Below are 27,855 nucleotides of genomic sequence, written 5' to 3' on the forward strand. Positions count from 1 at the left end.
CCTCCTATGCAAATGTACGTGTAGGGTTTACATTTATAGCTTGTTTCCCAATCGTAATCAACTGTTTTACCAGTCCACTAATTTAAAAAAATAAAAGTAAAAAAAATTCTAACCTGCAGGAATATTTTCTTACTTCTATCTCAGGATTGCGCCCTGGGATCAAATAACTCATAAGAGCCACTTCTCTGCTTCAACAGAGAACCACAACCACAGCCCCTGTCTCTGACCAGGATACTTCTGCTTCAACAGAGAACCACAACCACAGCCCCTGTCTCTGACCAGGATACTTCTGCTTCAACAGAGAACCACAACCACAGCCCCTGTCTCTGACCAGGATACTTCTGCTTCAACAAAAAGATCCCAATCGGAGATGTCCCTGCTTCAACAGGGTCACCCTGCTCCAACAGAGAATTTGCCCTAGAATTTCCCCTTCCCCGGGAACAATCAGTAAGCTGAGTTAGCCATTCCATCCTCATCACCAAATTGTGGTATAAATTCTATAGGAAGAGAGACTGCAGATTCTTTCAAACAACAACTTTATTATAAGATTTGCAAAAATGATGCAGACAACAGTCACTCAAATAGTTCAATGTTGAAAGGCCAACGAACAGAGCTGTCTCTCTCCTTTTATAGGAAGTACATCCTCTAATCTATATGACAGTTATCAGATGTGCAGAACAGGCCCTGTGAACAGTTGTATCGCCACCATTCTCTGTTCCTCCCTGCAATTCCCACATAGCTAAATTCCTGCCGATCGTAAACACAGGAGGTCACATACTGCAGTCGCACCCAAGCAGCTCATAAATCTTTTAGCTCAGATTTATGACTAAGTCACACAAGACAAGTTTGTATCAGTAAAAAATACTAGCATATAACAATGGACAATTATTTAAGTAAAAAACAGTAAAGTATGTCTAATTAAACAGTATAGTATGTAATAAATATTAATTTCTTCCACATAGTTCATAAATACTTTGCTTCAATGACACACTTAGTTATCTACCCACCTCGTTTCTTTCTTTTAGCATGTGCACATAGTAAGTACACCATCATGCTTTCGGGATACATGTCAGATTCCACATTGATTATTTTAGTTGTGGACAGATACTACATCACCACACTCCCTCTCTTGGTCCTCTTGTGATGTTTTTGTTTGTTTTTGCGGCTGTTCGGGCACACCATTTTTTCTCAAGGCAAGCTGAAGTCTATAGCTAAAAGGCGGCAATAGTACTGTTTGTCCATTTTGAGACACAGTAGACAGTATACACCTCCTCAAACTAGGCTGAATTAATCTAAGATACCTCAATAAATATTTTATTAATTTCACATCTAACTACAGTAAGATGTTTGGTTCAGTATTTCTCAATGAAAAAAATGTGCATGAAAATCAGTCGTCTCTCGTTGAATGACAACAAAGACTTTATTGAAGAATCCCTACTGTTGACCAATCACCGAAGAAGGGGTGTATTTCGGCTTGCCTCCAGAAAAGATATAGCGTGCTTGAATGGCCAAAGAAACCCTAACGGAAGTCCAAAACTAACAAAAACATCACAAAATGTTGTCATAATATATGCACAAACTCGTCCAAACTGTTTCTTCAGGGAAGCATACTGCCTGCTTGCAGGGCTCTCTCAACACACACACCCCCTCCCAAGGCCAACCACTCCCTCAGCAACAGCCTGCCTCACTGCCTGATAGTAAGCAGCAGCAGTTCACAGTGAAATATATACAAGATAAATGACATGGGGCCATGGCATGAGTGGCGGTGTCCCATCCTGAAGTAGGACTAAATAGATTTAAATACTGGAGTATTGTATATATATTATTACTAATATTGTTATTTTAAAAAATATATAATTGTAAGTGTTTTGCTAGATGGTAGGGTATTTGTTTTATTTATTTACTCTTTCAAGCATAGAATAAGGGAGTTATACTCCAGTCTAGTAGGTGGCGGTAATGCAACATTTATTGGATGCCAACCGCGGTTAAACCTCATCGAAGAAGAAGAAGTCCGCATACGTGCCTTTGGAGCTCCACCCAAGCGAGGCATTTGACGTGTTGCATAGCGTCACAAATTTACATCGGCCCCCCCTCAACTTCTGCGGTGGAACTTCCCCAGGCTTCAAGCAGGAGAAGGGAGAGAAACAGCGTAGTTAGCGTTAGATTCTTTAACGTTGGCGTAACAACACAATCATACATCCAAGTTTGTAATTACAAACATATGTTGTACGTTTAAGTACTAGTCTAACGAAGGTAATACCGCATTACTCTACAACATGGATTCAAAGTCAAGCAATCGGACGGACGAAGGGGAGCTGGAAGACGGGGAGATCTGCGATGATGACACCGACGAAAAGGTGCTTATACAGCAGGATACAATGAGGCCTAGTAGTACGAACAACTCATCACGAAATACACGGAAATCGAAACCATCGGCGCGAAGTTTACCACCTCTTATGGGTAGCCAGCCTACAGATTTTCGACTCTTAATGCCATACAACCGCGGACCTCATTCGCACAGTCCCTTCCCTCCGAACCACAGACCGCAAAGCGGTCCCGATCGGCCGCCGCCACTGGGGCCTCACTGTGACCAGAGCCCACGTTCCAGCTTCTGGGAACGAAGTCACACAGCCCTGGGTCGATTTAGGCACCGGTGGAAACCAGAAGATGACGGTCGCGGGGATTGGGGACGAGGAGGCTGGGGAGACGGATGTGGTGGAGGGAGAGAGACTGGTTGGGTTCCCCCCGGTCGTTATGGGCCCGGAGAGAATCACAGTAACAAGAAAGAATCTCCCTCGAGAAACAAACGTATCCTTTGGTATTCATCTCATGGCATCTGTATGATTGTAAAGTGTGTGATGCCATGTTGCTGAAGGTAAAACCCTAACAAATGTAACCACGCATTGTAACATATTTCTCTGTTTGGCTGTTGTACTAGCCTTGATTGTAGTTACCATATCGCCTCTAGCTAACAATATATCTGCCATTTTGTAACAGTTGATTTTACACAGTATTCCCCTCCCTGCCATCAATGCTCAATTGATTGGTAGCATTTTGAGTTAGAAACAAAACACTTTGTGCTGTTAACCTGGAAATGGATTTTGGATCTAAATACATGTTGCTATTAGTGTCAGTCTTTGTGTGTCGTAATCAAACTCATGAGTTGTGCATTTCCTTCACTTCATGAATTCAGAGAAGGTAATGATGGGGAGGAATCAGGTAAGAAACAAGCAGATGATGCACCACAACGCTGCCAAAACCGAGAATGGTGTCAACGAGAGCTTTGAGGATCTGCTCACCAAGTACAAACAGATTCAGCTGGAGCTGGAATGTATTAGAAAAGAAGAGAACATGGTTCTGAAGCCCGAAGAAGACCTGCCGGCTCTGAACGAGCCTGAGGTTTCTGCCAGTACTCCCCAGAACGGGCCGTTACCCGACACTAACAGTATTCCCGATGACAGCGCGGCGGAGGAGAAGAAGGTATTTCAGGCATTCAACCTCAAACCTCTACGACAGAAACTCCTCACTCCGGCAGAGATTGATGCGCTCAAAACTAAAACGGAAAAGAAAGATCCAGAGAAAGAGGACGGTGACACGGAGAGCGAAAGAGGTCCAGTTGAACCAGTTGCTACCCCGTTTGCTATTCCCAAAGGTGTGTACCAAAGCCACGCTGCAACACAAGTCTGCAGCGATGGCGACAGTGGTGGTAACAAACTAAGGAAACATTGTGAAGCAGACTTGATCATAATCAATGATGTATTGTTTTTCTCAGCCACAATGTTAAGACCCTGTTTGTGTTGTCTACTGACTATTTAGGAGAAGAGGAGAACAAGGCAGGGGAGAAGGACACGACAGCCTGTGTGTGCTGCCGCAGCAAATCTGAGGACCCGAAGGAAGAGGGGGAGACGAAGTATTCGAAAGTCGGTTGTGTGTGCTGCAGCGAATCATCAGAGGACTCCGCTCCATCCCCTGTCAAGGTTGGCATCTGTTCAAATTAGGGCCGTCAAAGTTAAACGTGTCACGCGTTATTAACATGCTATCGGCGCACATTTCTACACCTCACATAACCTTTTTAAGCGTGCGTGTTTTCGCATGTTGTTGTTTTTTCTGCCTCTGTTTGTTTGCGAATGTGAACGTTGTTTAGCTAGTTAGTCATGTTACCTAGCTAGCGACCTGATAACTTTGACCACTGGTTAGTCTATGCACACATTTGGGTGGCACAGGAAAAATTGAGAAGGAATAGTCTACTCAAAGAGATTCTTCAAGAGTGGGGTGTGTGGGAGTATGTGAGAGAGGGGGTGGGAGAGTGGGAGAGTGTAGGCCCATGTGTGTAAAGTTATCTGAACACTACAGATGGTTACAGTGTTTTCATAACATTGTTGGACAAGATTTAAAGCTCTTTGTTCTTTGTATCTGTAGAGCCAGTTTTTTTTTTTTTCTTCCCTATAGTCCCACTCATTTAGTATGCCTGAAGCTTTTGTACGTGGCGTTTTGTTAGGATCCCTATTCGCTATTGAAAAGCAGCAGCTGCTCTTCCTGGGGTCCACACGCAACAAATTAAACATGAAATCATACAGAACATTAATGGACAAGAACACCTCAAGGAGAGAGCTACATATCTAGGTCGAATAGGGGAGAGGGGTTGGTCGGTGAGGTGTTGCTTTATGGGGTTTTAAAAAAAAAACAGGTTTGCTCTTTATTTGAGCAATATGAGATGGAACAGTGTGCCATGCAATAATGTCTCTATGTAATACGGTACGCTTTCTTGAATTTGTTCTGGATTTGGGGACTGTGTGTGTTGCACGCAAGTGTTATACGTAAACATTGATAAGAGGGAGTAGGCCTAATTAAACGTTGTGAGCATTAGCAGCTAGCTGCATATTACGGTGAGTTTTGTGTTTATGGTGAAAGGGCTATTCAAACATTCTGATGTAGATCATTTTGTGTTTCCATCCCTTACAATCAAAACATAGTATGTCTAACTCAATATACTGATTCTTAAATGGAAAGATCTTTCTTTAGGGCAAACTTTGATCAAATTCTAAAGTTGTGATTTTTTTTGTCATTAACTCAATTCACTATTTTAATGGTTTGGCAGCCCTAGTTAAAATGGTTTATGTCAAGGCATTAGGCTTTATCTAGTTTAAAGTGGTTTAGTCACAAATATTGACTTGAGGTGTGGAAATGTCCATTGACACAATGCACACTTGCGAACGTTGAGTTGTATTGTTGTCTAGTTAGGATCCAGGTCATCTGGCACTTAGGCCATTCCAATTTAAAATCCCATTATAATTACCTCCCCCCTGCAGCCTAAAGTGAAGGGGAGCAATGAAGACGAGGAGCTGTCTGAGCTGCAGCTGCGTCTCTTGGCCTTGCAGTCAGCCAGCAGGAAGTGGCACCAGAAAGAACAGCAGGTAATGAATGCGAGCAAGGAAAAGATCACCAACGCCAAGCCTTCCCAGGAGAAGATCACCAACGCCAAGCCTTCCCAGGAGAAGATCCCCAACGCCAAGCCTTCCCAGGAGAAGATCACCAACGCCAAGCCTTCCCAGGAGAAGACATCCAGCTCTACATCCCGTGCATCCAACCCAGCTGAAAGAGGCAGAGTCACCACCAGGTCTGCCTCCTCTGCTGCCTCGGAGAAGGCCAAAGCTCTGGCCAACAAGCCCCATGAGAAGGCCAAGGCTGGGGCTAAGCCTCCAGTGGAGAAGAGCAAAGCTCCGGTCAAGGGCTATCCAGGGAGGAAGATGGTCAGCCCAGGTGAGGAGGGCCTTTCTGCTTAGTCAGATACAAACTGTCCTCAATGTTGGCACCAAACGTTCCATGAAACTGACATTCTAGTCTTGGAACATTTGGTACCAAAATGGAGTTCATTAGATTTCTAAAGCTCAAACTTGAGTTTACAAAACTGCTTATGTATTGCTTAGGCTTTTCCCCCCAAAATGTCCCCCCTTTTGATTCCTGTACCCCAGGCTCGGTGGCCAAGCAGGCGTTCCGGAAGCAGCAGTTGAGGACCTGGAAGCTCCAACAGCAGAGAGACCAGGACGAGCTGCGGAGACAGGAAGAGGAGGAACGCCGCAGGAGGGAGGAAGAGATCCGCAAGATCCGGGATCTGTCCAATCAGGACGAGCAGTACAACCGCTTCATGAAGCTGGTTGGGGGCTCCAAGCCGCCACTGGCGCGCAATCCGAGCAAGGTAAGAGGGAGAGAGCGAGAGTTCCTGTCCAGAAACCCATCCTAGACCCTAGCCCAGGGGCGTAGAACTCACTTTGACCCACGGGCTGCATTCGGTCTTCAACGAGGTCCGGAGGGCCGCACTTAAAGTGTATTATATTTCCTTGCTGTCAAAATATAAATCCTCTATCCATCGCTTTGAATTGTTTCCTGGCTATCTAGCTTTCGTTTTGATGACTGTTAGCAATCAGGACAGAGTAAAGAGACTATAAATGTTGGTTCATTATCATTTTTACCGTTTCAATTTGGTTTTAGTCATTTTAATGTTTAAAAACGTTTATTTAATTTTTTACTCAAACCACTCGCAGTCCAGAATGCCCTCGCCCCTACTCCCTAGGCACATCAAGTAGCTTCGAAAGGATTGGATATGAGTATGTAATATGGAGGTGGCTCTACCTTGCCATCTGATATACTTGGTACATTTTTCACCATATTGCTTATAGCTATCCAATCGTTACAGATTGTGGTTATGTGGTTATGAGGCAGGGGCCAGTGATGGGGATCTGTGTCAGAAATGTTCATTTTCCCAGATAAGAGAAAGACTGAGAAAATGTTGGAAGTTAAAATGTCTATTTGTCCCCCTCAGTCCAGAGACAGCGACCACACTAGGAAGTCTTCTGGTAAACAGGGATTGGACACCTCAGGGAACCTTTACCAGTATGACAACTACGATGAGGTTGCCATGGATACTGACAGTGAGACCAATTCTCCGGGTGAGCGATCAGCTCACCTGCGAATGCACTCACAGCACGTTTCAACCTTTCTGAAGGTGTTATATAGAACCCATCCTACATCGTGGATAGATTGTATGTTGGGACATGGTCATCAATCCATGCCGCTTTTGTGATGTTTGACAGTCTTATTTCTGTCAGAATCTGATTGGCTAAAATTCTGTTCTTGTCTCTTTCCAGCATCTTCTCCAGTACATGATCCATTCGAGGTCCAAGGATGTTTCACTCACATGCCCATGCCTTTCCCCATGGACTCCCCTCAATACAGAATTGTACGTTCCACTCTAAACTCTAAACCATGCTGCTCTTACAAGTGAAACTAAACAGCTTCCTCTTTCTTTCCAGGATTTGGGTCAGCCGCGTTTCCTGTCCGTCATTCCGTCTGCGCCCCCTCCACCCTTACCCCCAATGCCCCCACCCCCGGATGAGCTAGAGCCGCCCCCCAAGCCGCCGTTCGCGGATGAGGAAGAGGAGGAGGAGATGCTGCTCAGAGAGACCTGCCTCATGTCCATGGCCAACAAGAAGGTGGTACTTCCTGCGGTACAACACTAGATGGCGCCACATGAGCGTAAAGTGACATGCCGTGTTATTTGTGTTGTTTTAGGAGTAGATCATACTCTACAAAGTGAATTCAGCTCAACAGAAGGATGCATATTTTTCACTCTGTTAATTTACAGGTGTTGAACAATGCTAATTTATCTCGTTACCCTGCTATATGAGATGGGCAACTCAATCATGATATTTTCCAATACTACAGCAAATAATTGTCTTTGAACAGGGCTTGGTGAGTCTGGCTTTAACAATGTCTTCCTCCCCCTTAGGAGATTACCCTTGACAGCGGCCCCCCCTCTCCCTCCCCCCTGGTCAGTCTGGTTCAGCCGGTGCCCATGAGCAACCGGAGTGTGGTCAGCCTCAACACAGCACCCCAACCACGAAACAAGAAGTACAGCCGCGGGCATCACCACCCCAGGCTCCCACTGGTGGTAAGGATAATAACACAATGGGGATAATATACTACAGGCTAATACATAGTTGTTACTGAATTAACCAGTTAACATGTTCATTTCCTGTTGGCTTTCCAACCAAACCTAAACATTTGAAGGAAATCCAGCGTTGGGTCAGTAACCGAAAGGTCGCCAGTTCGACTCCCCGAGGTGACTAGGGGGAAATTCTGTTGATGTGCCTTTGAGCAAGGCACTTAACCCTAATCGCTCCTGTAAGTCTCTCTGAATAATAGCATCTGCTGAATGACTAAAATGTACATTTCTTAAAACCCACAATGCCCTGAATAGCGTCCTTTCTTTGACACTTTCAACCACAATATTCCGGATGGCATTCATCCTGTTCACCTACAATTATAAACACAGCCATGGAAGTATGTTGAAGCAACAAGTCAGTAGATTCGCAAATTAGTTTCTTCTCTGATCATCTTGCACGTGCTGAAAATATTCATATTTTTGTTAATGTGCTATATTTTTGTTCAAGAACTACATATTCTGCTTCTTTTTTTTTTTTTGCAGCTAAGTTGTGTAAAACAGGACTTTGGAAGCCACAGGTATCTTTGTCCTCAGTAACGCCATGTGATGTTTTCTAAGACTAATGGCTTAGAACTCGCGCTGTTGACTGCTATAGGAAACACTCGTGGGTCCCTTCAGCAGGACATGTGTTCCCAGAGCCCGTGAACAATAAGCTGAACATTAAGCTCATCTTCGACTGCATCCCAGGGCTCGTATTCACTGAGCGTCAAGAGTAGGACGGCTGACATAGGATCAGTTTTGCATTTCAGATCGTAATAAATAAGACAAGGGGGATCTGATCGTAAATTGACACTCCCGCTTTGCGATGAATCGATTTGGAGCCGTGAAGTCCGCGCCCGTTCCTCACCATGACCCATTTTTTTAATTCATACTTGTTATTGTTCCCCCCCCCAGCTCCCGCGGCACAAGGCGGTGGTAGTCCAGCTCAACGGTTCAGACGACAGTGACTCGGACATGGAGACCTGCGGCAGCTCTACACGGACACAGTTTGTCTTTGGAGGCCTGGAGTTCATGATTAAGGAGGCCCGCAGGTCTGCAGAGGTATGTGTGTGTGGCCCAACAGTTTAGCCTCCAGGACCTCCCCCCAATGTATATGTGAATGGCAGAATTCTAATTTGAGATGCTTGATAAGTGTGCTAATTGTATATGATCTGAGGGGGACGGGAAGTTGATGCTTTTTTTTTCTTTTTTTTCTCTCGCTCTCTCTTTGAACGTCTAGGCAGCAAAAGCCAAACCGACGTCAGGGTCTGAGGAGAACGAACCAGTCAGAACTCCGGAGGCTCTATCCGATGCCAAGAAGGCTGAGTATCGTCTGCTGAAAGGAGAAATAGCCAGGTATGGTTTTCCCAGAAGGTGGCCTGACATTGCGCCTGGGTTGAAAAACTATCGATGGATACAACCATTCATTAACACGCCTAGCTATATTAAAGGCACCGAGGTGAGGAAGGATATTCCTTTAGAATGTGAATGGTGACACGCTATGGACTGCAAATGGTCCTTTCATTCATTATACCCGTGGTCTTGGAATTCCTTCCGAGCCAACCTAAAACACGACCTGGTGTCTCTGGAGGAGTTCAAAGGACAAATAGATGAACAGGTTGTTGCGACGTGTCGTTGCCACTAGTTTGCGTTGCCTTATGTAAGGAAGCATGTTTTACGTCACACACATTCCTGCGCGCGCACACACGCTGTTTGTTTGCTGTTGTATTTGTGCTGTTGCCAGCGTCTTCTGTCTGTGTTGTCCGTTTTTATCTTAGTATGTGTTTTTTTTATTTTATCTTGGCCCCCGTCCTCACAGGAAGCCTTTTGCCAGGCTGTCATTGTAAATAACATTAATAATAATTGACTAGCCTGGTTCAAATCAAGGTTAAAAATTAAAAACACTGACAAAAATTGTCTCACTGTTTTATTTGTTTTCTGACTGCAGTAGGGAGAAACAGAAGGTTCTGATGGACCACAGTCCCCGAGCTGTGTCCTCTCCTGCAGGCTCCGATCCCGATGTGGACTTTGCTGCCAAGGCAGCGGCCAAGCTACAGCTGACCGAGGCAGAGACCAACCTGACCAAACACAGGTGAGGCCCCCCAAAACACATTGGTATTTTCAGTAGTTGCCTCACATTAGGAAATGACTCTGACTTATGGTTTCTCCCCTCTCCCTCCTCCCAGAAACCTGCTCCTGAAGGACGACGGCATCCTGAGGCAGCTCTTGCAGCAGGAGCAGAAGAAGAAGGAGGCGTTGAAGGCAGCTGAGGCCAAGGTGGCCAAGCTCAAAGAACAGCTCCTGGCCTCGGAGAAGATTGTCAGTGCCAACAAGACCCTCCTCAACAGGCTCCAGGAACAGGTGTGTCAGTTAGGGAGGAACCGGGGGAAGTGAAACTGAAAGGGAATGAAGTTTGAAGTAAACTCCTAGCTGAGAGCAATGAGTCGGATGGCTGAAGGTTTTAGTCAGTGGAAGGTGAACAGTGGAGTAGGAATTGTTTCTACTGGGAATGTTGGGAAGATGCCAAGCTACAAAGGAATGTCTCTGAAGGATACGGCGCATTTCATTCAATTCTTCTTTGCGTGTATATAGCAGGTGTGGTCATGCCTTCTCGTTGGCGGGCTACTGGGTGTGCTGTCTTTCACTCTCAACACACCTGATTCAGCTAATTAAGGTTCTGATGCGTTATCATACTGGTTGTGTTATGTTTTAGCTCTCATCTGTCATTTAGACGGAGTTGACCAAAATAAGGGACACCTTCCTAATATTGAGTTGCACCCCCTTTTTGCCCTCAGAACAGTCTTAATTCGTTGAGGCGTGGACTCTACAAGGTGTCGAAAGCGTTCCACAGGGATTCTGGCCCATGTCGACTCCAATGCTTCCTACAGTTGTGTCAAGTTGGCTGGATGTCCTTTGGGGTGGTGGACCATTCTTGATACACACGAAACTGTTGAGTGTGAAAAACCCAGCAGCGTTGCAGTTCTTGACACACTCGAATCGGTGCGTGTCAAGAACCGGTGTGTCTCACCTACCGTACTCCGTTCAAAGGCACTTAAAAATCTTGCCCATTCACCCTCTGAATGGCACACACACACACAATCCGTGTCTCAATTGTGTCAAGGCTTTCAAAATCCTTCTCATCTACACTAATTTGAAGTGGATTTTAACAAGTGACATCAATAAGGGATGATAGCTTTCACCTGGATTCACCTGGCCAGTCTGTCACGGAAAGAGCAGGTGCTCTTAATGTTTTGTTTCCACCCTTTAACGTCTGTCGCGTATGTTCCCGCCCTATAGGTTCATCGTGTTCAGCTCCGCGTGTCAGTGAAGAAGAGCCACAGCTTGAAGCTGCAGAAAGAGATGGTCCAAGCCCAGGCCGCCGCAGGCAGAGAGCCAGGGGGTCAGAAACGACGCACGGACGTCAGCCACCCCTCGGTGAGCATCACAACGTACCCACCCACACTACTATTCCGGAGCCCTTACTTGTTGTTTGATAAATCATAGAAATGTGTTCAAGGCCTTGTCCAGTGGGGCAGAACATCGTGAATTGCTTTGAAGTGGAACATGTGTGTTGTTGGACTTGTAACACCATCTTTGTTTCGAAAGTCTTCTCCCATTTTCCTTTCAACTGCACACGACCCATCCATAAGTTTAGGCCCGTGTTCTCTAAACGGTCTCTCTGCCCTGCCTCCATTCTACAGCCTGCGAAGCGTCTGCGGGCGGAAGTCTCTGTCGCCCCCCGCGGGACTGAGCGCCACTTCGCCGACCTCCTGGCCCAGAAGCAGCGTCTGCAGCTGCTCGAGTCGGAGTACGCCCTAAAGATCCAGAAGCTGAAGGAGGCCCAGGCCCTCCACAACCGAGGAGCCGTCCCCGAACCCCCGCCACCACAGGCCACCTCCACCCCAATCCCCAGGGCTCGCCAGCCCAGTGCCCCTCCCACCAGCCCCTTCCCTTTGCCCCAGCCATCCCTACATGACCTCACCCAGGATAAACTCACCCTGGTCAGCAGTGAGGATATCACTGAGACTGAAGACGGCGACATGGAACCCGCCACTGCAGCAGTGCCCTCCGCCTCCACCCAGAGTGTTCGCAGGCGCTCTTTCAGAGAGACGGGCGCCTTCACCAAGCCTAAACTGGAGCCCGGTGGGACTGGACTGGTCAAGGATTGTCCAGCCAAGTCAGCCAAGGTGAAGGCCCCTGGGCCTGGGGAGCTGTTTCTAGGGCTGGAGGTGGAAGCCCTGCAGACGATGGACAAGCAGCAGGCCAACCTAGGAGAGCTGCTGCTCGGGGAACTACGGGCGCTAGGTGGCACTGTGGAGAAACCTCCAGCTGGGAAGGTAAAGCATAATATAACTGGAACCTACTCGCGCTGACTTCAAATGACCTTTTGTTGTGATTTTAAATGCTACTTAGTTTTTTACTGTACAGTCTCTGGACTTGCATACAACACACACGTCCTGTCCGGAACTGTGTTCCGTTCATTCTCCATGGTAAGACTGACATGTTTTAATGTTCAGGTGATAGAGGTGGATGTAGACATAATGGCTGCCCAGTCAAGCCGTGCTGAGCTGAAGCCTGTCCCGTTCGGACAATATCGCAGCCCTCTCCTGGTCTTCAAGTCTTACAGGTAGGTGGCTACTTCACTGCTAGGCCGTCTCCCAATTACACATTACTAGTGCTAAGAATGACCGCATCCTGCTTTCAATAAGAACTTTTTCCTCCTCTTGTTTTTTTTGCCTTCAGGTTCAGTCCGTACTTTCGGACCAAGGAGAAGTTATCACTCAGCTCTGTGTCTTACAGCAACGTTGTGGTGCCCAAAAAGTGTTTCTGCCGCTTCGACCTCACAGGCACATGCAATGACGATGACTGCAAGTGGTAAGTCGGTCTTCTTAGTGTGTGTGTAAACATGCATGTGAGTCTGTATTCATTTCTGTTTCATTGTAATCACCCTGACTCATTTGGGTGATCTGATGTTGGTTTTTTTTTCTTGGTCTGTTTTCTAGGCAGCATATGAGAAATTGCACTTTCGGTGGAAACCAGCTTTTCCATGATATCCTGTCGTACAACCTGGCCTTGATTGGCTGCTCGGAGAGCAGTACTACTGATGACATCAGTGTTGCCACAGGTAACCGAACCACACTGCATCTGGCAATATTAAAATGCCATTGTGTTTAGAATTTATGGATTTGGCGATTTTTAAATAATGGAAGTTATAAAATAAAATAAAATCTTGAACCTCTTACTCCGTGATAAATACATGTTTGAGGCTTTCACTGACAATGTTAGTTGTGCCAATGTTGCTTGTGTCCCTATTTTCAGAAAAGTATTTAAAAAAGCTCTTTGGGACAAACAAGGATCGCATGGGAATGGACCAGAAGGCCGTTCTACTGTTGAGCAAAGTGAATGAAAGCAAAAGACATGGTGAGTTATCCTTCCTTTTGTTACATCTCCTCTTCACTCAACAATATCTTTCGAGTTTAAGGAACCTACCCCACCATAGAAGCATTCTGACTCTAGTCTAACTCGTGTTGTGTGTAGTCCCTCCCTTCACCACGTGTAAGGATCTCCGGAGGTGGAGGCCTCAGCCCGCTCGCCAGGCCAGCCCAAGCGCTGGGGACGACAGCGGGGACGAGTGTGCAGACGCCAACCTTGGTCCGGTCAAATACGGTGAGTCTCGGTCAGTAGGTTCATCTCCCAACAACAAACCACAACAGACGAGCAGAATTACAACTAATCTGAAGCGCGGTGTAAATGGAGGCGGCACGAACACAGCAATTGCTCCGCTTCAATTGCGCAGAACACAACCGTTTGAGTTTTGATCCCGGAGAGTTTTACCTTTATCCTTTTGCTGTTTGTCATTTTATTTTTTTACATTTTATCCTTGTCATAGACGGTTTTTCCAAGAGGAGTTTGTCTGCTGCCATGGATGTGTGTGTGACCCCAGACGACAAGCGTTACTTCATTAGTGAGACTGACGACATATCTAACCTGGAGACCAGTGTCCTGGAGAGCCCCCGCGACGCACAGCTGTGGATCAAACTGGCCTTCAAATACCTCAGCCAGAAAGAGACGTAAGTGAACCCTCTCGTGTGTCTGTGTATGTATGACCCTCGACTCAAGTCATACTCAAATCTGGATCTGGGGTGTTAAATAGTTGTTGTTTTCTTGGGTGATGTATGTGTATCAGATTGGATATGTATTATACAGTACCAGTCCAAATGTTTGGACACACCTACTCATTCAAGTGTTTTTCTTTATTTTTACTGTGTAGAATAATAGTGAAGCTCTAAAAAAGAAAAACGATGAAATGACACATATGGAATCATGTAGTAACCAAAAAGTGTTTAAACTAATCAAAATATATTTTATATTTAAGATTCTTCAAATTAGCCACCCTTTGCCTTGACAGCTTTTCACACGCTTGGCATTCTCTCAACCAGCTTCATGAGGTAGTCAACTGCAATGGATTTCAATTAACAGGTCTGCCTTGTTAAAAGTTCATTTGTGAAGGAAAAGCAGCCAACAAGTGCTCAGCATATGTGGGAACTCCTTCATGACTGTTGGAAAAGCATTCCAGGTGAAGCTGGTTGAGAGAATGCCAAGCGTGTGAAAAGCTGTAATCGAGGCAAAGGGTGGCTACTTTTGAAGTATCTCAAATGTAAAATATATTTAGATTTCTTTTAACACTTTTTTTTGGTTACTACATGATTCCATATGTGTTATTTCCTAGTTTTCAGTAAAGAAACTCTTGAATGAGTAGATGTATCCGAACTTTTGGCTGGTACTGTATGTTTTGTAATGTAACGTGATATGATATAAGTATTGTATTATGTTGCTTCCCTGTAGCTCCGTGGCGGAGTGCCTGGATGCTGCGCTGAACACGCTGTCTCGTGCCCTGGAGGACAACCGGGACAACCCCGAGATTTGGTGCCACTACCTGTCTCTGTTCTCCCGCCGCGGGAAGAGGGACGAGGTGCAGGAGATGTGTGAGATGGCTGTTGAGCACGCCCCCGACTACCAAGTCTGGTGGAGTGTAAGTCCTCAGTCGATCTTCAAGGCATTCCTAGTCGATCACCAAGCATTTCTGTAGAAAAGCCAACGATAAAAGCATGAAGGCGGTAGGTGCACTTGATTCAGAAGCTCTGCGCACCGGGTAGGCAAAGTGTTGGCATTTTGAACAATCTAATTTGTCTGAAAAGTCCGACCCCTGGAGGTCTGTGGCTCAATCGAGTGCGCCTACTGCGCTGGCCAATCAGATGGTTCAAATCGATGCACCTACCTACAGCTTCCACAACCCCGGCCACAGCAAAGTTTAACACTAGCCTACGTGAGATTTCATTACTTTTAAAACCATGACCAGGGACGGTCAAAGAATACAACAAGGAGCTGCTGTTAAAAAAAATATGTACCCTTTCTTTATTTAACTAGGCAAGTCAGTTACCAAGTTCTTATTTTACAATGACGACCTAACCCGGACAATGCTGGGCCAATTCTGAGCCGCCCTATGGGACTCCCGATCACGGCCCGGTTGTGATACAGCCTGGGATCAAACCAGGTTCTGTAATGACCCCTCTAGCACTGAGATGCAGCGCTTTAGATCGCTGCACCACTTTTCAGTACTGTCAACACTGTTTTTAGTCAACACTATTACCGAACATAACGTGCTTCTAACGACTTCCACTGCAGCCGCAATGAATGAGTAGCCAAGTGTATCGATAGTCCAGCCTTTAAATAAAATTTGAAAAATCATTCTTAGCAGCTCGTCTATTTTAATATTGCGGAGTAGGCCTATTTCACTTTCTCTGGTCATAGGAACAACATTCATTTGTGCACGAGACAGACGCAGTCCGACTCGAGTTTTGCCATCAGGTGGAAGACAGGTCCCCTCTTTGGTCTGTTTCACAGGAGGAAAGGAAGGAGAGAGCAGGGACCGTGAGAGAGCGGGACCCTCTGCTATTTTCCCTCCCTCCGCTGAGACTAATGCCGTGTTTAAAACAACTGGGAACTCTGAAAATAATGAGATTCCGATTGGGGGAAAATCGTTTTGAATGGTCATCCAACTCGGGCATGTTTCTAGAGCTCTGACTTTCCAACCTGAAGATCACCGATGTCAGGATTTGACCTTGTTTTTTTTTTCCAGAGTTCCCAGTTGTCTTGAAAGCACCATGACCATCATATCCAGTCAAATAAAAAAAACTAGTTATTTCAATTTACGCTCCGCTGTGCCTCGCAAGTGCTACACCAACTGATCTATTTAGTTATCAAAGCTTGAGTTCTGAAATATAAACTGGTCTGAGAAGAATAATATTGGCAGGCCAGGCATGTAGCCAATATGCTGTTATAGTGTATTAGGCCTAAACTAACCCCCCCCCTCCACAGTACTTAACCATGGAGAGCTCGTTTGAGGGGAAGGACTATGTGTGTGGTCGTCTGCTGCAGTACCTACTAGACTGTTCTTGGGCCAGTGGTTTCTCCGAGAGGCTCTCCTTCCAGTTGCTGGAGTCTCTACTCTACAGGGTCCAACTCAGCGTGTTCACCGGCCGGCTACAGAATGCCCTGGCCATCCTACAGGTAAGCAGCTGCGAAGAAATAACCCGAGAGCACCAACAATCTAGCTGCACACATCAATTCTCAGGGCAATTCCAAGTCGTATGGCATCTTTTTTTTCCACCATCAGGCCAAACCTATTTAATACCTCTTGGATTAGCTACTGCTGCACAAAATGCACAAGATGCTCAAGGGCAAACAATCACCTCTCTGGCGTCCCTGTTCATTCCAGAATGCCTTGAAGTCGGTCACTGAGCAGTGCATTGCTGACCACCTGACCGCGAGTGACCGCTGCCTAGTCTGGCTGTCCTTCATCCACCTGACAGAGTTTGACCGCCTGCCGGCCAGCTTGTATGACCCGGCCAACTCCAACCCTTCCCGGGTGGTAAGCACAGAGTCCTTCGCCCTCCCCTGGAGAAAGCCGCTCGACGTCCGCACCGAGCCTGACACACTTATCGCTGTGTTCGAAGGTGAGCCTTCACCATCGCCACGGTTCAACGACTCGCATGGAAACTGTCCGTGCTTTTTACAGGTCTCCTACTTAGCTTTTTCACCCAGTCTATAAATGTTCACTTTGTCCACCGTTACTCATGGTACATGTAGTTTGCTCGCAAGCATAAAAATGTTACACTTCCAGTTCGACTATTTCCCACTCAGTTACTTATTACATTTTTCTACAATTACTGCCACATTGATGTAAATGTTGTTTACAGCTGAGAGGGGCATTGATTTCATTCTTGTTTTTTCAACGCTAGATGCAGTACGTCAGTGCACAGACCAGACTCTACCTCCCAGTGAGAGAACTCTGGTCTGTCTGCCTCTATACACAAACCTCATCGCCTGCTACAGCCTGCTGGGAAAGTAAGCTCAACACTAACATTTTGCTAGCTAAGGGGGAAGAGTGTGTGTGGCCCATACCATACCATATTTTACTATATACAGGTATTGATGCACAGACCGGTATGGGTTTATACTTTACCTTCTATAATGGTATTTCAGTGTTTGGTTTGATAAATGTGATACGCAACTTCCGACACGTGTAATGGTTTTGTTTTTACATACTGAGCAAAAATATAAACGCGACAATTTCAACGAGTTACAGTTCATATAAGGATGTCAGTTATATCAGTCAATTTAAATAAAGGAACTAGCCCCTAATCTATGGATTCCACATGACTGGGCAGGGACGCAGCGATGGGTGTGTCTGGGAGGGCACAGGCCCACCCACTAGGGAGCCAGGCCCAGCCAATCAGAATTAGTTAATTACAAACAGAAATACTCATCAGTTTCATCAGCTATCTGGTTGTTTAGGTCCTGGGCTGCCTTTATGGTAGCGAAATTAACATTCAATTGTCTGAACAGTTCTGGTAGACATTCCTGCCGTCAGCATGCCAATTGCACGCTCCCTCGAAACTTCAGACATCTGTGGCATTGTGACAAAACTGCACATTTTAGAGTTCGCCTTTTGTCCCCAGCACAAGGTGCACCTGTGTAATGATTGTGCCGTTTAATCGCATTCTTGATATGCCACACCTGTCAGGTGGATTATCTTGGCAAAGGAGAAATGCTTACTAAAAGGGATTTATATACATTTGTGCACAAAAGGAGAGAAATAAGCTTTTTGTGCTTATGGAACATTTCTGGGACCTTTTTATTCCAGCTCATGAAACATGGGACCAACACTTCATGTTGCGTTATATTTTTGTTCAGTGTAGTTTATGCGTTTGCTACTTGGGTCATCTCTCTCCTTCTGCATGCCACTTCCCCATGTCAGTCAAGAAGAGTAGAATTGCTCGAGCACTTGGTTTAAGTTGAAAAGTATAAAACGATCAGAATGGAGAGAGCCCCATTTGAAATCACTTATAATGTACACTAGATGACAAAGTATGTGGACTGCTCATCGAACATCTTATTCCAAAATCATGGGAATTAATATGGAGTTGGTCCCCACTTTGCTGCTATAACAACCTCTACTCTTCTGGGAAGGCTTTCCACTAGATGTTGGAACATTGCTGCGGGGACTTAATTCCATTCAGTCACAAGAATTAGTGAGGTCAGGCACTGATGTTAGTCGATTTAAGCCTGACTTTCAGTAGGGTTTTTCTTTTAATTTTACTATTTTCTACATTGTAGAATAATTGTGAAGACAAACTATGAAATAACACATGGAATCATGTAGTAACCAAAAAGTGTTTTCTATTAGAATTTCTTCCATGCTTGACAGCTTTGCACACTCCTGGCATTCTCTCAACCAGCTTCACCTGGAATGCTTTTCCAACAGTCTTGAAGGAGTTCTCCCATATGCTGAGCACTTGTTGGCGGCTTTTCCTTCACTCTGCGGTCTAACTTATCCCAAACCATTTCAATTGGGTTGAGGTCGAGTGATTGTGGAGGCTAGGTCATCTGATGCAGCACGCCATCACTCTCCTTGGTCAAATAGCCCTCACACCACCTGGAGGTGTGTTGGATCATTGTCCTGTTGAAACACAAATGATAGTCCCACTAAGCGCAAACTAGATGGGGTGGCGTATCGCTGCAGAATGCTGTGGTAGCCATACTGGTTACGTGTGCCTTGAATTCTAAATACATAGGCAACAGTGTCACCAGCAAAGTACCCCCACACCATCACACCACCTCCATGCTTCATGGTGGGAACCACACATGCAGAAATAATGTGTTCACCTATTCTGCGTCTCACAAAGACACGGCGGTTGGATCCAAAAATCCCAAATTTGGACTCAACAGACCAAAAGGACAGATTGCCACCGATCTAATGTCCATTGCTTGTGTTTCTTGGCCTAAGCAAGTCTCTTCTTTTTATTGGATTCCTTTTGTAGTGGTTTCTTTGCGGCAATTCGACCATGAAGACCAGATTTCATGCAGTATACTATGAACAGTTGATATTGATGTGTCTAACTCTGAAGCATTTATTTGGGCTGCAATTTCTGAGCCTGGTAACAATAATGAACTTAACCTCTGCAGCATAGGTCATTCTAGGTCTTCCTTTCCTGTGGTGGTCCTCATTATAGCCAGTTTCATAGCGCTTGATGGTTTTTGCGACTGCACTTGAAGAAACTTTCAAAGTTCTTAATTTTTCTGATTAACTGACCTTCATGTCTTAATGTAATGATGGACTGTTGTTTTTCTTTGCTTATTTGAGCTGTTCTTGCCATAATATGGACTTAGCCCTATTTGGTAAAATACCATCTTCTGTATACCACCCCTACCTTATCACAACAACTGATTGGCTCAAACGCATAAGAATAAACAATTCCACGGATTAACTTTTACCAAGGCACATCTGTTTATTTGAAATGCATTCCAGGTCCACCTCATAAAGCTGGTTGAGAGAATGCCAAGAGTGTGCAAAGCTGTCAAGGCAATGGGTGGCTACTTTGAAGAATCTCAAATATATAAAATGTATTTTGATTTGTTGAGCACTTTTTTATTTGTTGGTTGCTACATGTTTCCATATGTGTTATTTCATAGTTTTAATGTCTTCACTATTATTCTATAATGTAGAAAATAGTAAACTACTTGCTAGTCTTAACTTAAAACTGACTTGCACCCCGTAGGTACGATGCGGGCCTGGATCTGTGTGAGTCCTTGTTGGCGCTGTGCCCGCAGTCCTGTGTCCTGTTAGATGCCCTGTCAGGGCTCTACGTGGGGAAGGGGGACTGTGAGCAGGGTGTCTGCGTGTGGCTACGGGCTCTGTCCCAGTGTCCATACAATGCAGAGGTCTTCTACCACACTTGCAAGTTCTTTATGGCACAGGTCAGTCTGTCTGTTTTGTGGGTTGGGTGGCACTCCTGGTCATTTCAAATGTTATATATCCCTTTAGAGTCAATTAAGAAGGGCATTATCAATTTACATGTATGACATCATTTTTGTGTTTTTTTGTACTAAGATTCTTCATGACCTAGCTAACCTTACAGTGCCTTCAGAAAGTGTTGATACCCCTTGACGTATTCCATATTTTGTTACAGCCTGAATTCAAAATGGATTAAACACATTCTTACCCATCTATACACAGTAGCCCATATTGACAAAGTGAAAACATGTTTTTAGGAAATGTTGCAAATGTATTTAAATTTCAATACAGAAATATCTCATTTACATACGTTTTCACACCCCCGAGTCAATACATGTTAGAATCAACTTTGGCAGCTTTCTGGGTAAGTCTCTAAAAGCTTTTCACACCTGGATTGTACAATATTTGCACATTTTGTTCTTTTTTAAATTCTTCAAGCTCGACAGCCATTTTCAAGTCTTGCCATATATTTCCAGACAGTTTAAGTCAAAGTTAACAAGGCCATTCCGGAACATTCAATTGCGTCTTGGTAAGCAACTCAAGTATATTTTCGGCCTTAGATTATTATTCTGCTGAAAGATGAATTCTTCTCCCTTTGTCTGTTGAAAAGCAGACTGAACCAAGTTTTCCACTAGGATTTGCTTAGCTCTATTGTTTATTTTTATCCCCCCAAAACTCCCTAGTCCTTGCTGATGACAAGCATGCCCATAACATGATGCTGCCACAACCTTGCTTGAAAATATGAAGTGGTATTCAGTGATGTTGAATTTGCCCCAAACATAATGCTTTTTATTCAGGACATAATTCAATTCTGTTATGTTTTTATTGCAGTTTTACTTTAGTGCCTTACTGCAAACAGGATGCATGTTTTGACATATTTTTATTATTTTCACTTTGTCATGTTAGTGGAGTAACTACAATGTTGTTGGTCAATCCACATCCATTATACTCTGTAACTGTTTTAAAGTCACCATTGACCTCATGGTGAAATCCCTGATTGGTTTCCTTCCTCTCCGACAACTTAGTTAAAGGATGCCTGTATCTTTGTAGTGACTGGGTGTATTGATACACAATCCAAAGTGTACGGTAATTAATAACTTCACCATGCACCAAGGGATATTAGATGTCTTAAAAATAAAAAACATCAATAGGTGCCCTTTGCAAGGCATTGGAAAACCTCCTTTTGTGGTTAAATCTGTGTTTGAAATTCACTGCTCTACTGAGGGACCTTAAAGATAATTGTATGTGTGTGGTTCAGAGATGAGGTAGTCCTTCAAAAAAGCATGTTCAACACTATTATTGCGCACAGTGAGTCCATGCAACTTATGTGGCTGGTTAAGCATTTTTCTCTTCTCCTGAATTTGTTTAGCCTTGTCAATGAAGGGGTTGAATACTTGAATCAATACATTTCAGCTTTTCATTTTGAATTCATTTGTAAAAATGTCTAAACATAATTCCACTTTGACATTATGGGTATTGTGTGTAGGTTAGTGGCAAAATCTCAATTGAATCAATTTTAAATCCAGGCTGTTACACAATAAAATGTGGAAAAAGTCAAGGGTGTGAATACTTTCTGAATGCACTGTATGTGTCTCTGAACAGGAGAAGTCAAGTTGCATCACTCCTCTGTTCCGGGAGTTTGTCCTGTCCTTCTGTGATGGGGAGAGAAGTGAACAGAAACCTGTGGATGTGCTACGGTAGGACATTTCCTCCCAGAACTTAAGCAGGAATGAGTGTCCTAACTCTTAACTTTTAAAAAACCAAGTTGCTTCCTTTTTCGTATAGGGGGTATATGGTTAAATGTTCAATGAATTAATGCAATCTCCATTTCTTTTCAAGGTCCATCCTTGGTATTCCAACAGAGGACATCCTAAGAGGCCCAGTTATCAAAAAGCAACTTCAAGAGCAGCTTAGTCACCAAAAGCCTTACCTGAACCTCGTCCACTGGTAAGTGTGCTGTGCTGTGATAAGCCGAGCTGACCCTGCCCTACACATAAGCCCAGTTCTTAGTCATATATGGCAGTTCAATGCACCATCGTTAACTTTTACCGGTAACAGTTTATAATAAGGTTACCTTTTCATAATGGTTTTTAAAATTGGGTTATTCATTCATTCATCAATACAATAAAACATGACAGTTGGGCTTCCTGATAAGTCATTTCATACAGTCCGAGACGGTGTTTTCTGGTGTCTTGTCTTGCAGTCTGTGGCAGTGGGTGCACGGTAGTGTTGGGGAGGCGAAGGATGCTTTCGAGAGAGCCCTGGGAGCCGTAATGCAGCTAAATGTCCTTCAAAAGCTATGGATGGAGTGAGTCAAGTCTTACAATGTCTTACAGCAACTCGTCCCATGGGATGAAGGGGCCACATCTGATGAGAGTCGAGCCAGATCTAATGCTCCTTTATAGCGATGATAAACAGACACATACAATAAAAGGGTTCTCAATTGGGAGCACAGGCTTTCATCTGGATGACTTTGCATCCAATCAGAAGGCCTGACCAACTAACCAACCACAGCGTGGTTGGCGGCTATCCTCCACTCAGCTTCTGACAGGGGCTGCCTTAGCATTGGCAAACGTCCAGGTGGGGGTGGGCCCAGAGACCTAACCTAACTAACCTTTTTACTGTTCTCTCCAGTTATCTCCTTTTTACCAGCAGTAAGCTAGCTGGGAGCCCCTCCAATGGCAGAGAGCTCCGGATGTTATCAGACCTGGTCCAGCGTTGCCTAGTAACTGTCCCTTCCAGGCTGGAGGTTCCGTTCAGCTCGGCCCAGTACTGGAGCTGCTTCAGATTTCACAACAAGGTAATGGAACCGCAACTGGACTTGTCTTCACTCTGACGAGTGATCAGATGAGACCCAGTGACAACAAAAAAAATCCAGAGAGCCAGTGTTGATCAGAAAGGGTCTATGAAGTTGAATCCTTTTGTTAGCATTTGTGGTATTTGAAATGTGCAATTGCAATCTTCTCCACACTCAGGTTATGTTCCACTACTTGCGCTGTCTGCCCCAGTCCCAGCACCCCCATATCCTGGAGAGACTAAAGTACACCATGCCCACCAACACTGAACTGGCCCTGAGGTACCCAAAGCACCTGACACCACCTCACGACACTACCAGCCTAAACCTGTTGTAAAACTAGTCCCGTTTGCTTTGACACGGACAGAGGATGATAGAAGTTGGAATATATTCAAGTTGGAACTGTTTTAGAGCCTTGTTATTGTTGTTTAATCTCTGTTAGTTACTGGTTGTGGAATCTACAGTGCCTTGCGAAAGTATTCGGCCCCCTTGAACTTTGCGACCTTTTGCCACATTTCAGGCTTCAAACATAAAGATATAAAACTATTTTTTTGTGAAGAATCAACAACAAGTGGGACACAATCATGAAGTGGAACGACATTTATTGGATATTTCAAACTTTTTTAACAAATCAAAAACGGAAAAATTGGGCGTGCAAAATTATTCAGCCCCCTTAAGTTAATACTTTGTAGTGCCACCTTTTGCTGCGATTACAGCTGTAAGTCGCTTGGGGTATGTCTCTATCAGTTTTGCACATCGAGAGACTGAATTTTTTTCCCATTCCTCCTTGCAAAACAGCTCGAGCTCAGTGAGGTTGGATGGAGAGCATTTGTGAACAGCAGTTTTCAGTTCTTTCCACAGATTCTCGATTGGATTCAGGTCTGGACTTTGACTTGGCCATTCTAACACCTGGATATGTTTATTTTTGAACCATTCCATTGTAGATTTTGCTTTATGTTTTGGATCATTGTCTTGTTGGAAGACAAATCTCCGTCCCGGTCTTTTGCAGACTCCATCAGGTTTTCTTCCAGAATGGTCCTGTATTTGGCTCCATCCATCTTCCCATCAATTTTAACCATCTTCCCTGTCCCTGCTGAAGAAAAGCAGGCCCAAACCATGATGCTGCCACCACCATGTTTGACAGTGGGTATGGTGTGTTCAGGGTGATGAGCTATGTTGCTTTTACGCCAAACATAACGTTTTGCATTATTGCCAAAAAGTTCAATTTTGGTTTCATCTGACCAGAGCACCTTCTTCCACATGTTTGGTGTGTCTCCCAGGTGGCTTGTGGCAAACTTTAAACAACACTTTATGGATATCTTTAAGAAATGGCTTTCTTCTTGCCACTCTTCCATAAAGGCCAGATTTGTGCAATATACGACTGATTGTTGTCTTATGGACAGAGTCTCCCACCTCAGCTGTAGATCTCTGCAGTTCATCCAGAGTGATCATGGGCCTCTTGGCTGCATCTCTGATCAGTCTTCTCCTTGTATGAGCTGAAAGTTTAGAGGGACGGCCAGGTCTTGGTAGATTTGCAGTGGTCTGATACTCCTTCCATTTCAATATTATCGCTTGCACAGTGCTCCTTGGGATGTTTAAAGCTTGGGAAATATTTTTGTATCCAAATCCGGCTTTAAACTTCTTCACAACAGTATCTCGGACCTGCCTGGTGTGTTCCTTGTTCTTCATGATGCTCTCTGCGCTTTTAACGGACCTCTGAGACTATCACAGTGCAGGTGCATTTATACGGAGACTTGATTACACACAGGTGGATTGTATTTATCATCATTAGTAATTTAGGTCAACATTGGATCATTCAGAGATCCTCACTGAACTTCTGGAGAGAGTTTGCTGCACTGAAAGTAAAGGGGCTGAATAATTTTGCACGCCCAATTTTTCCGTTTTTGATTTGTTAAAAAAGTTTGAAATATCCAATAAATGTCGTTCCACTTCATGATTGTGTCCCACTTGTTGTTGATTATTCACATTATTCACAAAATACAGTTTTATATCTTTATGTTTGAAGCCTGAAATGTGGCAAAAGGTCGCAAAGTTCAAGGGGTCTGAATACTTTCGCAAGGCACTGTATTATTATCTAGGTTAGTGTTATAACTGCGGCTCCGGTCTTATTTTGTTGTCTAGGCTGTACTCTCCAGACGATTAGGTTAGATTTTTGTTGTTGTTGTATAGGTTGCTGTATCAAGAGTGGCAGGACGGAAATATAGAACATCTGAAATTCCAGGCCAGAATGTTGAGCAGTAGCATTCCAAACTATCTGGCCAACTGGAAAATGTAAGTCGAAACTTTCTCCTGCGCTGTGAATTATTTATTATAAGGTGATTCTCTTTCTAGATGGTTTCTCACTGTTTTTTTCACATACATATTTTTTTCACATCTCACTGCCTTTTTCACATACAAAATGCCGCTTCTGTCCTGCTTCAATCGCAGCTTTGAAAAGCCGCTGCACTTGAATTGCGGGAATAGCTGACAGGCTTTTGTGCTGTGTTTCTCGGCAGAGCGATCGCTGTGGAGAGGGAACTCAAGGAGCGCTCCGAGGTGAGTTAGAGGGGGGGTAGGGGTGGGTGGGCAGGGTGCAATGAGCGAAGTGGGTAGGGGCAGTGAAACAAGGAAAGACTAGTTGGGCAAAAATAGAAGCGCGAAAGACTGGTCAAGGCTCTACGCTGACCTTTTTTAAAAGGAGCACTAAGTTGAAAAATTTAGGAGCACACAAATGTGAGACCACAATGAAAAACATTTGACGTAACATGCTGTTTTCTTTGTAGTAATGGTGCAAGCATGATGGTCATGAATCTGCACTCAGCGTATTCTCCATGGGCTGCGGTACAGTGAAATAATCATTGCAACAACTGGTGCTCTTCGCACAGCAAAATATTTCAGTGCATATGCGAGTAAAATGGATTCACTGTAGAGCCCTGCTGGTAAGGGAGTGGATGGGTGAAGGTTAAAGTTTAGGGAGAGGGATATGACACGGAGGGAGATGAGACAGTAAGTTAGCAGGGGGAGGTTTGGATGTACAGTATATCATGTATGTTGCTCTGTTAACATGTTAATGACTCTGCTGCTGTCCCAACCTCTTGTCAGTGTTTCTCTTTGCATATTTACCTTGACCCAGCTGTCCCATAATCTTCCCTTCATTTTGTTGTAATCTATTTCTTCCCTACAGGCTAGTGTCAGTGTTCGCCACAATGTAATGTATGACAGTTAAAAGGCTTACAACTGACGTTGGGGACAAAATGGAATGTTTGGATTTTGTTGCTCGGTAACAGTTTGGTCTATTAGAGACAAACTAAACTAGTTGCTAAAACCACTGACCTCATTCCACGCCCCTTCTCCTGTTTTGTCCTTGTCCTCCGCTAAACTGACATGTGGATCCTGCGTTTGGTATTTTTGTTTGTTTTTTGTAGGTCCGGCTTCTTTATCAGCAAGCCCTGCAAAAGCTTCCACTGTGTGCCACCCTATGGAAAGATGTAATTTCCCTCTCAGTTACTATCTCTCTGAAACACACACACACACACACTTCTCAACAAAAAAAAAGTTAGTTTTTTGTTCCACCTGGGAGATAATGCACGCATGTTCACCTACCCCCCCCCCCCACCCCCCCCTCCTCTCTCCCTTTCCAGCGCCTGCTGTTTGAAGCTGCGGAGGGAGGTAAAACTGATAAACTGAGGAAACTTGTTGACAAATGTCAAGAGGTGGGAGTGAGTCTAAGTGAGACCCTAAATTTAGTCTGGAGCAAAATGGAGGGAGAGGATCACTGAGGATAACCACCCCCACCCCCTCAAAAAAAAAAAAAGAAAAAAAAAAAAAGTTCAATCTAAGTCCAATCAGACCAGACCACTGCCTAGGTTAGCCAGAGAGAGGGGGGCAGACTCTAGAGGCAGACACTCCCGCAGTAGGACTGTCTCCAGCCGGGAGACGTCTGTGGGCAGGACGGTTGCTCGCTCATCACCGAAGCCAATGAATGAACTCCCTCCCTGTCCAAATTCTGGGCCACGCACTCAGGGTTATATCACCTTACATCATGTACGTAAGTATAGACCTGCTAATTAAGTGACACGTCTTTGTTTTTCCCTTTTTAATTTACATGTTCCTTTTTTTCTCATGTCACTTAATTTTATTTTTGACCTTTTACCTTTACGTACGGGGTTGAAGACTTTTGACTGACTATGGCATCCTAACTGGGATGTTGATGTGCGTCTGTCTTGAGTGTTTTTAAAGGAGGTTTTCCCCAAATAGTGACGCTCGCTGCTGCCTTCTACAGTATGTAACTTTTTTGTTCCAGTGTCTCCCAAGGGAAGAGATCAAATTACCTGTTTGTTTCGCTATTTGTTTTAAGAAGTGATTTAAAACAAAAACATTAACAATCGCATGAAAATTAAAGGGCTGGCCATGTTGACGTCAAAATGGCTGCCTGCAAAAGTATTTATTTGGCCCCTCATCATTGTCCCATGTATTTTTGAGACTGCTGAATGCTGTGATATCCTCTCTGCCAGACAGTCGATCAGCGGGGAAGACCCTTTAAACACATCACCAGGCGAGGATAGTCACAAACATCTAGTTTAAATGTTCTCATGTGCAATTTTGTTTTTGTCAAAAATATATTACAATGATCAGACTATTTGAGAGGAGCCAAGGATGAGTGTTTCAACAGTTTTTGTATGTTGAATTTGAATGTTTATATTAAATTATTATCTAATGAAA

The 27,855-nt window shown here is 44.5% G+C and overlaps 1 protein-coding gene across 2 annotated transcripts; it reads left to right on the forward strand.

Annotated features, from left to right (window-relative positions):
- Positions 1-294: 294 nt before the first annotated feature.
- On the forward strand, positions 295-27,855 carry LOC110524291 (zinc finger C3H1 domain-containing protein). Of its 2 annotated transcripts, none has more exons than XM_036979160.2 (35): positions 295-2,808; positions 3,194-3,652; positions 3,817-3,977; positions 5,310-5,760; positions 5,973-6,196; positions 6,821-6,947; positions 7,146-7,237; positions 7,311-7,490; positions 7,787-7,948; positions 8,897-9,043; positions 9,222-9,337; positions 9,930-10,073; positions 10,168-10,342; positions 11,279-11,416; positions 11,683-12,318; positions 12,499-12,608; positions 12,725-12,856; positions 12,985-13,106; positions 13,301-13,402; positions 13,520-13,648; positions 13,872-14,052; positions 14,828-15,014; positions 16,361-16,552; positions 16,761-16,998; positions 17,284-17,389; positions 20,104-20,302; positions 21,942-22,036; positions 22,179-22,286; positions 22,543-22,647; positions 22,974-23,139; positions 23,315-23,415; positions 25,324-25,425; positions 25,650-25,689; positions 26,559-26,621; positions 26,775-27,855. In XM_036979160.2, the coding sequence occupies exons 1-35, from the start codon at positions 2,277-2,279 to the stop codon at positions 26,910-26,912; spliced, it is 6,360 nt and encodes a 2,119-aa protein (XP_036835055.2). In that variant the 5' UTR covers positions 295-2,276; the 3' UTR covers positions 26,913-27,855. The 2 variants fall into 2 exon arrangements, with proteins under 2 accessions (XP_036835055.2, XP_036835059.2); XM_036979164.2 differs by having other exon boundaries at positions 6,821-6,929.

This window comes from Oncorhynchus mykiss, chromosome 1 (genome assembly GCF_057628025.1).
Source record: "Oncorhynchus mykiss isolate SJ-2025 chromosome 1, ASM5762802v1, whole genome shotgun sequence".
Lineage (NCBI taxonomy): Eukaryota > Metazoa > Chordata > Actinopteri > Salmoniformes > Salmonidae > Oncorhynchus > Oncorhynchus mykiss.